The following is a 14,207-nucleotide window of genomic DNA, read 5'->3' as shown; positions in this document are numbered from 1 at the left end:
TCCCAAAGGCAGCTTAAGGGCAGCTTCAGTCATGGCAGTGGGTAGTTTTGCATGTCATATGATATGCCACATCATATGATATGTCCAGCCGTTTGAAAAATGTAACATGAAGAAGATCATAACATATGGGGGCCGGCATAAAGCTACCAGCACTGTACTACCAGTGAAGTCCCAGTATCATCATCCTAGTACCATTATCCACCAGTGGCTTTCATAGCTCCCAAACTATATTATTTTAATTATTAAAGAGACAGCGTGAGATCTATTCACTGGAGGTCTATCTGAACCCAAAGTTTACTTTCTCCAATTTTTTACCCAGTATACAGTAGCCACCATATAATGTGGGCCCGCAGTTTTCAAAATATGGATTGGGGCCCCTTGGGAGTACCCTGTACCCCAAGACTCTTCCAAAGGGTCTCTGAGGTCAAAATTATTTTTACAATAACACTAAAAACTAAATTTCTAATATGGTAAACAATGATAGATATAATCCATGTAAACAGAAGTTCTTTTGTGGGGAGGATCATTAATAAAATTTAAAAGCATAAAGGGACCAAATAGTTTGTTGTGATCAGAGGGATCCTATCAGTAATTTGGGGACTTTATAAAACTCCCTCAGATGGAACTCTTTAGGAAACAGAGGGAGAGAGAGGGAGAGGGGGGGAGGAGGGGAGGGGGAGAGGGGAAGAGGGAGGGAGGGGGGAGAGGGAGGGAGGAAGGGGGGGGAGAGGGAGGGAGAGAGAGAGAGAGAGAGAGAGAGAGAGAGAGAGAGAGAGAGAGAGAGAGAGAGAGATGCTGCTATGAGCCTTATATCCATCTCAGTTCTATGATACTATAGGTTTATTGGGAGATTAGAGTAATATTGTATCAAGCTCTTGTAAATAGAGAAACCCATAAATTATGCTTTAAGTCTTTAATATTTATTTCTAAGATTTAAATTTTCTAGAGGAAACAAAGTAGTGGTAGACATAACCAAAATTGATCCTTCATCATGGAAATGGGCATAGGTTCTAGAAGAGAGGCCAAATAACACGAATCTTACCTGTTTTTAGAGCAAAAATCAGATCATCAAACTCCTGTGATTCTTCATCAGCTATCAGAGACCCCTGACCATAGCCTCCAGCAGCGGGGAATGAAGCGCCATTCTGAGGACTCGGCTTAAAGTCGGGGCTCGCTTGACTTGCTTGCCGGAGGGATGCCCTCTCCCAGTCAGCTGGCACCTTGAAAAAAATAAAACTATATGAATAAAGTAGCAAAGTACTTTATATGAGTACTCTACATGAGCCGGTCCTTTCTCAGCATTCCAGAGGAGAGCCAATCAAAATGCTTCTCAAGGAATCACTCAGACTGAAGAAAGCCAGCAATGAAGCAGGAGCACTGATCTGTGTGTGACTTTAAGGGCCTTGATAAAAAACCTCCATGCTCACCTATCCCCTCCTGAAGTCTCCTGTCAGAGGCAGCTTGTTTACTCCATCCCTCCTGTGGAAGAGGCATTTGATTGTTTAACTTGACCTTGGGAGGGCAGGACCAGGACAGATGGGTAGAAAGAATAGGAAGGTGGGCTTCTGGCTCAATGTGAGAGGTTGGTAGTGATTACAATTGTAGAAAGATGAACGGGGCTGTCTGTGGGGAGCCCAAGTTCTTTGTGACTAGGGGGCCTTTAAGTGGAAGCCGGATGGCTGCTTGTCAAGGATGTTGTAGGTGGGATTCTTGCTTTGATTAGCAGCTTAATCAATCATTCAGCAAGCTTTTATTAAGCACCCACTATTTGCCAGGCAACTATGCCATGAACTGGGGGATATGAAGAAAAAAACAAGAGTCCAGGCTCTCAGAGGAAATGTGTGCACACAGAAGTACAAAAAATAAAAATAAATTTTTAATTAATCTACTAGGGCAGGGCACTAGCAAATGAGGGGAATTAGGAAAGACTTCGTGTGGCATTTGAACTGAGCCTTGAAAGGGCACCAAGGGACTCTAAAATGGGGAGATGAAGGCCACATACCCAGCAAGTGGGACAGCCTGTGCAGAAGCACTGATAATACTGGACTGGATGATGTCTAAGGTATCTTCCAATTCTGCAATTAATCTGACCTCAGACACTTACCAGCTGTGTGACCCTGGGCAAGTCACTAACCTCTGTTTGCCTCGGTTTCCTCATCTGTAAAATGGGGATGATAGGAGCACCGACCTCCCAGGGTTGTTGTGCAGACCAAATGAGGTAATAATTGTAAAGTGCTTACCTAGCACAGTCCCTGGCACATAGGAAGCACTCTGTAAATGTCAGCTTCTCTTTTCTAGCTCCCTGACAAATGTTACTGCTTATTTAGGCTATCTAATTTGGTACTTTTACACAGTAATCCGATGTGGACAGCTCTTTGTATTTCTTTGGTGTTTGGTGGGGGTAAATATAGGTTAAATACTCATCTATTTTCCCATCTTTAATTTTACTTTGGGAACATCTGTGAGGAGTAAATTCTATCATAAAGTAAAGACCTGCCAAGACTCTGCCTGGCAGCCTGCACATTCCACCACACAGTGCTTGGAGGACAGTCAGCATTCACACTTTCTGACTTGACTTAATTCAGTTTAAATAGTGTCCTCCGTTCTTCCATGCTTTGTGACCCAAATGATAGTAATTCCCTCACCTTCCTCTAAATTGAAATGCTCCTTCCACCATTCTCTTCACCTCTCTCACCCCTCTACCCCCTGCCCCCCGCTCCGCAAGGAAATCCACAGCTTCCAATGGCCTCTGACAACACCCTTTGGTAAGATGTGCTGGATCAAAGCCAGTTCAAATCTGGTGCTCCTCAGATCAGAGAATATCCTTTAGGGATATGCTTTCCAACACCACCACAACAAGATGGTTTTAAGGAGTGACTGGTGCCCAGCCAGCGGGCTCTCACAGCTGTTGTCTCCCAAGAGAAGATTGTCTAAGTGGTTGCAGGTCAGGAGCTACTATTGAGAGGGTACGTTTTGAGTAAAGGCCAACTGAAGACTTTGAGGATAGTGGGGAATAAAGGAAAAGAGAACATAAATAAATTTAACTGAGGCATCAAAGATCTCTAAACAAATGCTACATATTTTTGGAAAATCAGAAAAATTTTTTTTTAAAGTTTCCCTTCTGGTGTTTTTTTTTTAAAAATAATATCCCTATTCCCGATAATGTCACCTGTAATGTGAAAAACCTAGAATAGTTTTCCTCAAGCTTTGACCCATTTCAGTCACCCATATTTGTGAATGTCATATGCTTCAAGAGAGCGGCAGCTTGGAGCAGAAGATACAGACCAAGCTAGGAAGATCTGGGTTCAAGTTCTCCTTCTGAAATCTGCTGACTCAATGACTCTGGGTAAGTCACAACCTCTCAAAGTTCCAGGCCAACAGGTCTCAAACCTTTTCATGGTGATAGAACCCTTCAGTTTAAAGAAAAATTTGGTAGAGCACCCTAAAATTATTATTTTAATGCCTATTAACAAACTACATAAGATTTATCTAAAAACAAACAAACTGCTTGGGGTATTCCTTATAGCATAGTTTGAGAAATATTGCTCAAGACAACTCTGTAATAATTTAAGGTGAAGAAAAGGGGTTGACCTGCATTGATAGAGCGACCTTCCTCACCCAGGGGTTTTCTATTTTGATGAAATCCGAGGTCTAGCCCGTCTCCCTCTAGTCCTCCTTCTTATCATATTGCAAGTTCCTTGAGGCTAAGGACTGTGTCATTTTTTACCTTTATATCCCCAAACAAACCCTAGCTCCAGTCTCTACATGCTGTTGGCATTTGTTGCTTATTGAATTTTGCTGCATTAAATTGAATAAAAGATTAAGAACAAGATACTGGTACTCCAATTTCCCTGTGTTCACTAATGACACGCTCCCCAGACTCTTCATCTGAGCTTTCTAAAAATAATAGCTAATATTTAAATAGTGCTTACTATGTGTCACGAACTGTGTTAAGTGTTTTCCAATTATTATTTCATTTGATCCTGACAACACCTGACTTGCCCAGGGGTCACAAAGCTAGTAAGTGTGTGATGCTGGATTTGAATGGGGGTTTTACTGATTAGAGGCTCAGTGCACCATTTAGCTTCTTCTAGGCAAGGAATTTCAAAACCAGGGAATGGTAGAAAGGGGACTAAGTGTGTAAAATGTGGGAAGAATGGAGAGAGAAGTGAAGAAGATGTACATTTCATATAACAAATTGTGATTAGGATTTCCATTAATGCCATTCACGCTCCTTGTGAAAGTTCTGAGCCTCTGTTCTGAAACATTTTTGGATATTTAGATTAAAAGAAGTATCTGGATCACTGTACTTCTTTTCATGATTGCTCAAGGTGACAAGCTCTATTATCTGGAGGAAAAGGGCTTGGTAAAAATATTTTGGACTAAGAAACATTCTGGAAACAGTTTTCAAGAGTGTTAGAAGATCTAATTATGGGTAAATTCATCCTCAAAGACTAACTGATGTGAGATGCTAAAGCAAGCTATGTCTAATTTATTTTTCTTCAAGTGTAATGGCTACCACAACTCATAGTACAGGGAGAAGACTGAGGTCATTGGTCAGGATGATACATAATATGGTATAGTGACAATAAAGTTGGCCTGAGAACCAGGAGACCTGGTCTCCCATCTTGTCCTGGCCCTACCAGGAGCTGTACAATCTTAATCAAGTCTCTCCATCTCTCTGGCCCTCATTTGATTAAACTGTAAAATGAGAGGGTTAGTTTTCATGACCTCTAATCTCCCTTCTAACTCTGACATTCTGGAATTCTGTGAGGTGGGACTTATCTTCCCTTCTTCACAAAAGGAGACGAATGACAGGTACCTCTTCCATAGCACTGATGAGATTCTGGGTGGACTTGCTGATCTCACCCCCTGCAGGAGGCATGCCACTGCCTGCTGTGAAAAAAGCCGAACCTGGCCCGGGGTGCCCATTCATTTCTACAGTGTAGCTGGCTTTCATTGGGCAGCACATCTGGTTGTGTAGAATGAAATACACCACAAAGACATAAAGGCCCTGTGAAGGAAAAAAAATACCAGAGGGTCAAAGAAAAATTTGCTGGATTGGATTAAAATGTCACTTTTGTAAGAGGTTATATTTTGGGAGGGCAGTCACTCCATGGTCTCCCTAAGACAGATAGTGATATGATTGTGGCATGCTGGGAGAATAACAAGCCACCATTCTAATAGTAAAATTTCAAGCATGTAGAGCAACACTTAGCAAATGTCATCTGGTATAGAGCTGCTGAATCACTGAAAATTATTTCCCAATTAACTCCATAGAGCTGTGTAATAAAGTCAAGTTAATCCGTATAACACTTCTCAGCAGTCAGAAGGTACCATATCCCATCTGCAACAGGACTTTTCCTCTGCAAAAAATCTCCATCCCAGCTGTGAAAAAAAAAAAGCTATCTTTTTCCATTGTGTGAATCTTACACACTGTAGTCATTCTACCTTGGTACAAATTAGAGTGTTTATGATAAAAGGCTGATGATTAATCATCCCAGCCCTGCCCTTGCATATTATGTTCTCATCAGACTCTCTCACGTTTTGCTTTTTCCCTATCTTGGTGTGATGTGATAGAAAAAACAGTGAGAAAGGCATGAGGACGTCTGGTTTCTAGTCTTGGTTCCACTTCTTAGGAGCTCAGGAGACTTGGGTAAATGGCCTAACTTCTTCCCCTTCCTCCAATAGAACTTTCCCTTGAAACAAAAAAGGGTAAGTTTAAGAAAAACAAACATCAGTGAGTCTTGCCTCTCTGAAAAGTGAGGGAGGCATACTTCACCACCAATTCTGAAATCACAATTGGTCACTGCATTGATGAGAGTTCTGATGCCTGTCAGGGTTACTTTTCTTTACATTATTGCGGACACTTTTTGCAAATTTTTCTCTTGGTCCTGGTTAATTTGTTCTACATTAGTTCATATAAGTCTAAGTTTCCTTGACTTCTTCATATTCTTTTCCTTTGGTATAATAATATTCCATTTTGTTGTTGTTCAGTCATGTCCAACTCTTTGTGAAACCATTTGGGCTATTGTTTTGTTTTTGGGAAAGATACTGGAGTGGTTTGCCATTTCCTTTTACTAATGAGAAAGCTGAGACAAACAGGGTTAAGTGACTTACCCAGGGTCAACCAGCTAGTAAATATCTGAGGCTAGATTTGAACTCGGGAAGATGAGTCTTCTTGACTTGAGGCAACTGCGCCACCTAGCTGACCTAAGAAAGCTGGCCTTCACTGAAGGTGGCTGTAACGCCAGTAGTCTCTTAGTTCAGGGTTTATGTTGGGATGAAATGAAGTTCTTGAAAGTCGCTTGAAGAGTAAACAAAAGGAGCTTTAGTTTGCCCTAACACATACACCAAGGCACTGGATGTGGTTCCCCCTTCTTCCCCACTCCTTATGGAAATGCGCCTGGTCATCAAGGCAGGATATGGTGAAGAAGAAGGTGATTCAGAAATACAGCAAATCCGAGGGGCCCTGATTCCACATGCCTAGGGCTTTTTATGCCCCTCTGATGACCAGGAAGCTGCATCAGAGAAGCTGGAATTAATCAGATCCCAGGAACAGCTTTGTCTCCTTTTAGGTAAAGCTAATCTGAGGCAAGTAGGCGGTGCAGTGGATGGAGCACCAGGCCTGAAGTCAGGAAAGATCTGAATTCAAATCCAGCCCCAGACACTTACTAGCTGTGTGACCCTGGGCAAGTCACTTAACCCTTATTTGCCTTGGTTACTCATCTGTAAAATGGGGAAGGAAATGACAAGCCACTCTAGTATCTTTGCCAAGAAAACCCCACAGACGATGTCCATGGGATCACGTAGAGCTGGACACAACTGAAGGACTGAGCAATAACAATCTATGGCAGGAGGGAAGCAGGAGGGTTGGGTCCAGGGATGATCTGGAGCCAGCTGTATAGGCTCTCAGATTGTTAAACTTTCAGTGTGACCATTTACACCTCAGAAATTGGCAATGACTACAAATTAGAGCTTGGTTTATTATTTTGTTGATTGTCTAGAATTAAGAAAATAAAGGAGAAACTGGTTTAATAATGCAGATTAAACTTAAAAGTGTGCCATGCATACCTTTTCCCCCCTGGAGAGCTGGTTGTTAAACATTTACTAGCAATAAAAGAAGAGGGAAATAGTAGCAGATATTAGTCCTATCACCCCTAGGTCCACGTGCCATCTCTGACATAAATTAACTATGTAAGTCATTTAATCTCTCCTTCTTTTAGGCAAGTCTAATCTTTTTATTTGACAATAAAATGCCAACCTATCTTGGTAAAATTTGCTCATCTAGGAATTCCCTCTGCAATGAAATCACAGGTCCAGTCCCTGTGCTACATGCACCTACCATACCTTGTTCAGCCCTTCTCCAACTGAGGAACGTAAACTTCGCTTCCATTTCTTTGCTACCACAGAAAGTGCTACTATATTTTTAGGTGTAGGAAACCTTTCCCCTCTGTCTTTCTTGAGATACATACTTCATCCATTTCTGGATGGCACAGCTTAGTGACTTTTCCAAATTGCTTTTCAGAATGGTTATATCGATTTAGAGCTCCTCCAACAGTATATCAAGTGTTCCTATATTCCCACGGCCCCTTCAGCCTTGACCATTTTTGTCTTCTGGCCATCTCTGCCAATCTGACCTGATCTGATGTGTCTAGAGTGAAACCTCAGAGTGGTTTTAATTTTCAATGATCGCATCAGTGATTTGAAACATTCTTTCATATGGTTGTGGGTGGCTAATATCACCTTTGACCTGCCTATTCATATCCTTTGACCACTTCCCTATTGGGGAACATTTTTTATTCTTATATGTTTATGTCAATTCCTTATTATCTTGAATACTTTTCAGAGCTCTTTTCTGCTAAAAGCCCCCTCCTTGCAACCAACAGCTTCTCGACTTATTCAAACTACACTGATTTTGTCCGTTGAAAAAGCTTTTGAAATTCTATGTAATCAGAGTTTTCTTTTTCATCTTTTGTGGTCACTGACATCTCGTTTGGTTAAAAAATATCCCTCTAGCCATATTTATGTATCACTTAACTCGTCTGAGTTGGTTTCCTTTTCTGTAAAATAGGGACCATAATACCTGTCTTTCAACTTCATAGAGTTTGTTATGAGGATCAAGGGACACAACATGAAAAGTGCTCTGAAAGCTATAATGTGCTATATGAATTATTATTTATTGAGATTATAAAATCACTGGCCTGTAGAATACTGTGGATTGCTTAACACCCAACTTGTACTGTGTTTCTTGTTACATAAGAGCAACAAAGCTATTTTATAGTTTCTTACTGACCTGATGGCCCTTTAAATTTTTTTGCAACTATGTCAAGCTCTTGAAAATCACCCTCTTTCCGTCACAGATAGCAAAAAAAAAAATTTATTTGTTTTCGATTCATTGCCTACACTGATGGTCTTTTATGATTTTTACAAAGGACTTACTGTATATTTCTAATGGTGCCTCTTTATAGCTTGCTAATTTTGACCTTTATGCTCCACCAGTAAAATGTCTTAAACTGTGCCTTTTGTCTACCCATTAATCCTGTTACTTAATTTTTGGAAAGAAGTCAGAATTTTCCTAGTCGCTGAGATACTTAATTCCTAAAAAAACCCCAAAGCCAAACTGCGCAGCTTCCTAAGTGAAAGGAACACTCTTGAGGTAAGGCATTAACCCAGAAGCTCCTCAGCAAACAGAATTAAGACTAGTTCAATGGAATTTGCATTTACCCGTTACTCCCATTGTTTCTAGGATACTAGAAACAATAACATACAGTACATTTATAGGTTCACATTTGTAACTCTAAATAGCCTACAAGAAACTATTCAAAGCTTCAAAACTACTAACTCATGCGAATCTTAATGTGCCCCCAGAGTCACCAACTACTCCTTCAACCCAGGAACAGTACAACTAGGCCTACACCCCAAAGAAATAAAAGAAAGAGGAAAAGGACCCCTGTGAACAAAAATATTTGAAACGGTTCTTTTTATTATAACAACAACCTGGAAACTAAGGGGATGCTTATCACTTGGGAAACAGTTGATCAAATTATGGTATATGAAGGTAAAGGAATATTATTACAAAGGAATGTTGAAAGGGACAGTTTCAGAGACACCTGGGAAGACTTATATGATCTGAGGCAGAGTGAAGTGAATAGAACCAGGAAAATAATTTATTCAATAACAATAATACTATGAAGACAAGTAACCTTGAAAGATTTAGCTGATTACTGAAGTGACCAACCACAATTCCAGAGGACCAAGGATGAAGAATTCTAGCTACCTCCTGACAAAAAGGTAAAGGACTCAAGAGGCAGAAACGAGACATACATTTTTTGGATACGATCAATGTGGGAATTTCTTTTGTTTGATCATGTATATTTGTTACCAAGATTTTGTTTTTGTTTTTCTTTTATCAGTATGGGTGAGAGAAGGTGAGAAAGAAAATAAATGATTGCTAATAAAAAAAAAACAAACTAAAATTCAAGTCTAAAAACAAAATGAAATAATTACAAGATAAACAGATGTTTCCGTATGCATGCATGAATGCACGTATAAACACACACAAACACACCTATGTGTGTATATGAATGTAAACAAAGACACATCTATAGAAAACTACTATAAATTAGACTTGGCACCATTCCCCACACAGACACAAATTCCCTGGGCTATTTTTCTATAAAAATTAATTAGGATATTTTAAAAGCACATGATTTATTTTTAAGTAATACTGTTTTAAAGTAAAATAATCCATAACTATTACCATCCCAAAGTGTACTTAATCACATTGATTCTCTTTCCCCTAAACTGGACAGTTTGTTGGGAGAAATGAAATGAAACATCCTCAACTACGTGGGTTAATATTTTTATTTTCACAAGCAAATTACATTGTAAACAACAATAGTCACATAGCTTCTAAAAAAACCCCGTATGTAGAAAGGAATCTACAATTTTCATTGTACAACTAATTATTTTCACATGAACATGACCTAATTCTATTGGCAACTACAATACACAGGACAGGAATGAAATGAGACTGTCAGCCTTAAAAATGATGGGGATGACATTGATTTCTTTGAGCAATTCTCTAAGGACAGTGGATGATGGAGTAAAAGCTGGACCAGAAACCAAGACTTTAAAATCAGTCTCTAAGGAACTATCTGTTAAAATAACACACGTTCTTTTTTCCTCTCTTTTGGTTCTAAAGTCTAGTCTTTTGTGCTTCAGAAAGGAGACTGGCTGCCTGCTGCAAATGACTTGCATGACAGAGCTACAAGCTTGTTTTTCTTAGAATCACAGAAACATATAGCAAATGTTCTAAAGCTCAATGAAAAGCCTGGGGGGACGTGCACATTGCCGCAGAGAAGGAAAGGAATGCTTCTGCCCCAAACACACAACAGCTGCTGGTTCCAGGCTGGGAAGAAAGAAGGGGAAGAAGGAGGCCGTTTGGAACTTTGACCTGGGAGGCGGCTCAGGTCTCCATTACAAATAGACCTGATCTCTTTTGTTATGCCAGCTCCTTTCCCATACGCCAAGAGACATCCTAGAATCTCAGTAGTGCAAACTATTGACCGCTTCTCTGAATAAGTTGTACATAAAGAAGGGGAAATGAATTTCTCCTCTAGCCTTCTATTTTGATCAGATCTGCTTCAGTGGCTCAGCACCAGGTACGAAGGAACTACCAGAAGTCATCCTGCCATCCAGATCTGAATTGGCCAGTGTCCAGGGTTAGCAAGGGATAGAGTCAGAATTTGAACTCATGTCTCCATGAATATCTTGATTCCAGATCTAGAACTTTTCCCACTATACCATGAGGTTGTTATGAGGGTTAAATGAGATAATATGATTAACAGTGAAGCCTATAAAATGCTCTACAGACTGGGTTGTGCTGGAGACAGCTCCTACCTTTTAGCCAATTGTTAAGTTTTCAGAGTAAGCATTTACACTTTGGAAATTGGCAAATACTATGAGTTAGCGCTTGATTTATTGTTTTGCTAATTGTCTAGACTTAAGAAAGTAATGGAGAAGATGTTAATGATGAAGATTAAACTCAAAGTATTGTGCACATTTTTGGGGGGGTGGGGGATGAGGGGGAGGAGAGTCAGTTGTTAAACATTTGTCAGTATATTCCTGCCTATAAACTATTATTATTTAAAAAAAGCTTTTTGTATTTGTGTGAAATGTAGGCAAGTCAATCACTGTGGCCTCAGTTTCCTTATCTGTAAAATAAAAGAGTTGGACTAGATGATCTCTGGGGCCTCTTTTTAACTGTTTATGTAAATATGTGAAAGCTGAAATGAGCAAACATCAAGCCAGAATAATAATAACAATAAGAATGATGATAATCAACATTTATATAGTGCCTACTATGTGCCAGGTACCATGTGAAACACTTTTTTACAAATATTATCTCATCTGATCCTCACAACAACTCAGGGAGGTATGTACTACTCTTATCCTCATTTTACAGATGAGGAAAATGTGGCAAACAGAGGATAAGTGACTTGCCCAGGGTCACACATCTAATATGTGTCTGAGACTGGATTTGAACTCAGGTCTTCCTAACTCCAGGCTATAGTCTAAAGGAATCAGGTACACTTTCCTAAATGCCTAACACCTCCAGGGAATAATATAGGTTCTGAGAGAATCTGTAAGTTACCTCATTAATTTTTGCACTATTTCCTCAAAGCAGGAGACAAACACTAATGTTTTCATTTCACAGATACAAAAAAGGAAGCCACATAGTAGCTAAGCCACTTGCCAAAGGTCACATCCTCTCCATTGCAGGTGGAAACTGCAGATTTCCTGGCTCTTAAGTCTCTGTCCTTGTCACAACACTTTTCAGCCTTCTTGATTTAAAGGGGGTTATGCTTACTTTGTACAGAAAGTCCAAATGGGACTGTACAGATACAAACGACCAAGCAGAGGTCATGGACAAGATTAATGGTGAGTTAACTTTAAGAAAACACCCTTGCCATAGATCCCAATGGGATTGTATCATTCAAAAAAATCTGCCCAAAGGTTTTATAGAAAACACATCCAAACAGACTACATACACATTAGCAAAGCATCTGTGCATGTATGGAACCAGACAAAAAAAAAGGAATAAGCAGAGGGATCATAAAAGCAGATGGGCGAATCAAACAGAATAGCTTTGCAACCTGATTAAAGGATGAACAACCCTGTGACCCAATTCTGCAAGAACAAAGGGAAATTTCTAGAAGTGGGGATCTTAAAAAGAAAGGATGTGTTCTTAGGAAATGTTTAAATGCATTTAAATACATGAATGTCATAAAATATTATTGTGCCCTAAGAAATAACGGATATGCAAAATTCAAAGAAAAATGGAAAGACTGAACTGATGCTGAATGAAATTGGACCTAAGAAAGCAACATTCACAATGAAGATAACAAAACAAAAAACAAAAAAACTGAAATGGAATCCTTGGTCATCATAATGACCCAGAGAAGAAGAAATGAGGAAATGTACTTTGCCTTTTAAAGGCGGAGGACTATGGGCATAGGATATTGCAGATACCGTTAGAGTTGATATGTTGGCTGGTTTTGCAGAAGTGATTTTTTTTTCTCTTTACTTTTAAATCTTTGTTTTAAGGGATGGTTCACTAGGGAGGGAATGGGAGAGGAGAGAGATAACTTTGGAAATGAATGTGATGTAAAAACTAAAGTTCTCAGAATAAAAGAAAAGATGTGTTCTTCAGCTCTGGAATTTTGGATTTAGGGTCTTCCCCCAAAGATACTTCTGGTTTTCATTGCTGTAGCAGTATGTGATGAGAGACAGGATCCCTGAAGTAACCAGGATCTAAACTGGGGGTTTTGGAGTCTCCTGAACTTAAATATGTTTGTAACTGACGAAGTTTTTGTTTGTTTCCTTTTAGTTTCATCTTTTTCTTTTATAAGTTACAGATGCAGAAACATCCACTGTTCGGAGCACAGTCCACACAGTGGTGCTCTTGGTGGCTGGTCTTCTGTCCCCACTATGTCAGCAGCACTGACCCAGGGCTGCTTTTAGATTCCTTCTGCTTAGCATTCAGGTGACTTCTCTCGGTGGCTTCTGGTTTCTTTGGCAGAGTGCGCAGGTTTACGTGCTGCTGCTGGCGCTCCTTCTTGGGGCTGCTTCTCAGTTAATGGATTCTGCAGTTTTCTGCTTTTGCTCTCTCCCTGATGGACTCCCCTGGGGAGTCTTTAGTGGCTGGCTGCCAGTTCCCTTTCTGTCTTCTTGTTCCCTACAGCTTTCCATTGCTGCTGGGCTACTGAAATATTATTTCGGATGGACACTGACTTTGAGCAGCAAGTACAAGTGGATTTCGTGCCAATGAGAGACTCTAAGGCTCCTTCTGTGGTTTCTCCTATTTCATATGTGCAGGATCTTAGGTTTGTAATAAGCAGATATACAACTGTATCTAATTTAAACTAATTGATATTTTTCTCATTTAAAAAACTAAATAAAATTTTTTTTCAATGAACATAAAATCTGTTTTCTCTCTTCCCTGTTCCCCTCCCACCCTACCTATTGACTTCCCTTGAAAGAGCAAAAATAAAAACTAAAACCTTTGTAACAAATATGCGTAGTTACGCAGAATAAATTCCCACACTGTCCATGCCCTAAAACACATATACATCAGCCTGCACCCTAGATCGCTCCTCTCTCTCTCAGGAGGTGGCTAGAATGCTTTTGCTCTTTGGTCTTTTGAAACAATGGTTGGTTAATGCATTGATTAGAATTCTCAAGTCTTTCAAAGCTGTTTGTCTTTACAATGTTACGGTTATTATATTATATACATTGTTCTGGTCCTGCTCACTCCCTGCATCAGTTTATACAAGTTTTCTTAGGTTTCTCTGAAACCATTTCCTTTATCATTTCCCCTTCATCATTTCTTATAGCACAATAATACTCCACTATAGATTTATTTTGGGGCAGGTGAGTAGTATAGTGGATAGAGCACCAGGCCCGGTGTCAGGAAGACCTGAGTTCAAATGCAGCCTCAGACATTTAGTAACTGAAAGAAAGAAAACCCCAAATGGGATCACAAAGAGTTCAACAGGATTGAACAACAACAGATTTATTTACTATTTGTTTGATTGATTCAGTCGTTCCCCAATGGATGATTATCTTGGTAATTTCTGGTTCTTTGCAAAACACAAAAAGAGCCACTATAAATATTTAAATACATAATGGTTCTTTTCCTC

At 39.7% G+C, this 14,207-nt stretch overlaps 1 protein-coding gene across 1 annotated transcript in view; it reads right to left on the bottom strand.

Annotated features, from left to right (window-relative positions):
* ADGRV1 (adhesion G protein-coupled receptor V1) overlaps positions 1-14,207 on the bottom strand; it is a 727,941-nt gene that overhangs the window by 22,220 nt on the left and 691,514 nt on the right. Inside the window, exons 88-89 of the mRNA XM_036763404.1 lie at positions 4,823-5,014; positions 1,043-1,220 (exon numbers count right to left, since the gene is read on the bottom strand). Coding sequence (XP_036619299.1) covers positions 1,043-1,220; positions 4,823-5,014 — 370 coding nt within the window. The remainder of the gene's footprint in view (positions 1-1,042; positions 1,221-4,822; positions 5,015-14,207) is intronic.

The sequence above is a fragment of the Trichosurus vulpecula genome, chromosome 1 (assembly GCF_011100635.1).
Source record: "Trichosurus vulpecula isolate mTriVul1 chromosome 1, mTriVul1.pri, whole genome shotgun sequence".
In the NCBI taxonomy this organism is placed as follows: domain Eukaryota; kingdom Metazoa; phylum Chordata; class Mammalia; order Diprotodontia; family Phalangeridae; genus Trichosurus; species Trichosurus vulpecula.
The sequence above is the reverse complement of the archived record's forward strand: the minus strand, read 5'-3'. Positions and strand labels throughout refer to the sequence as shown.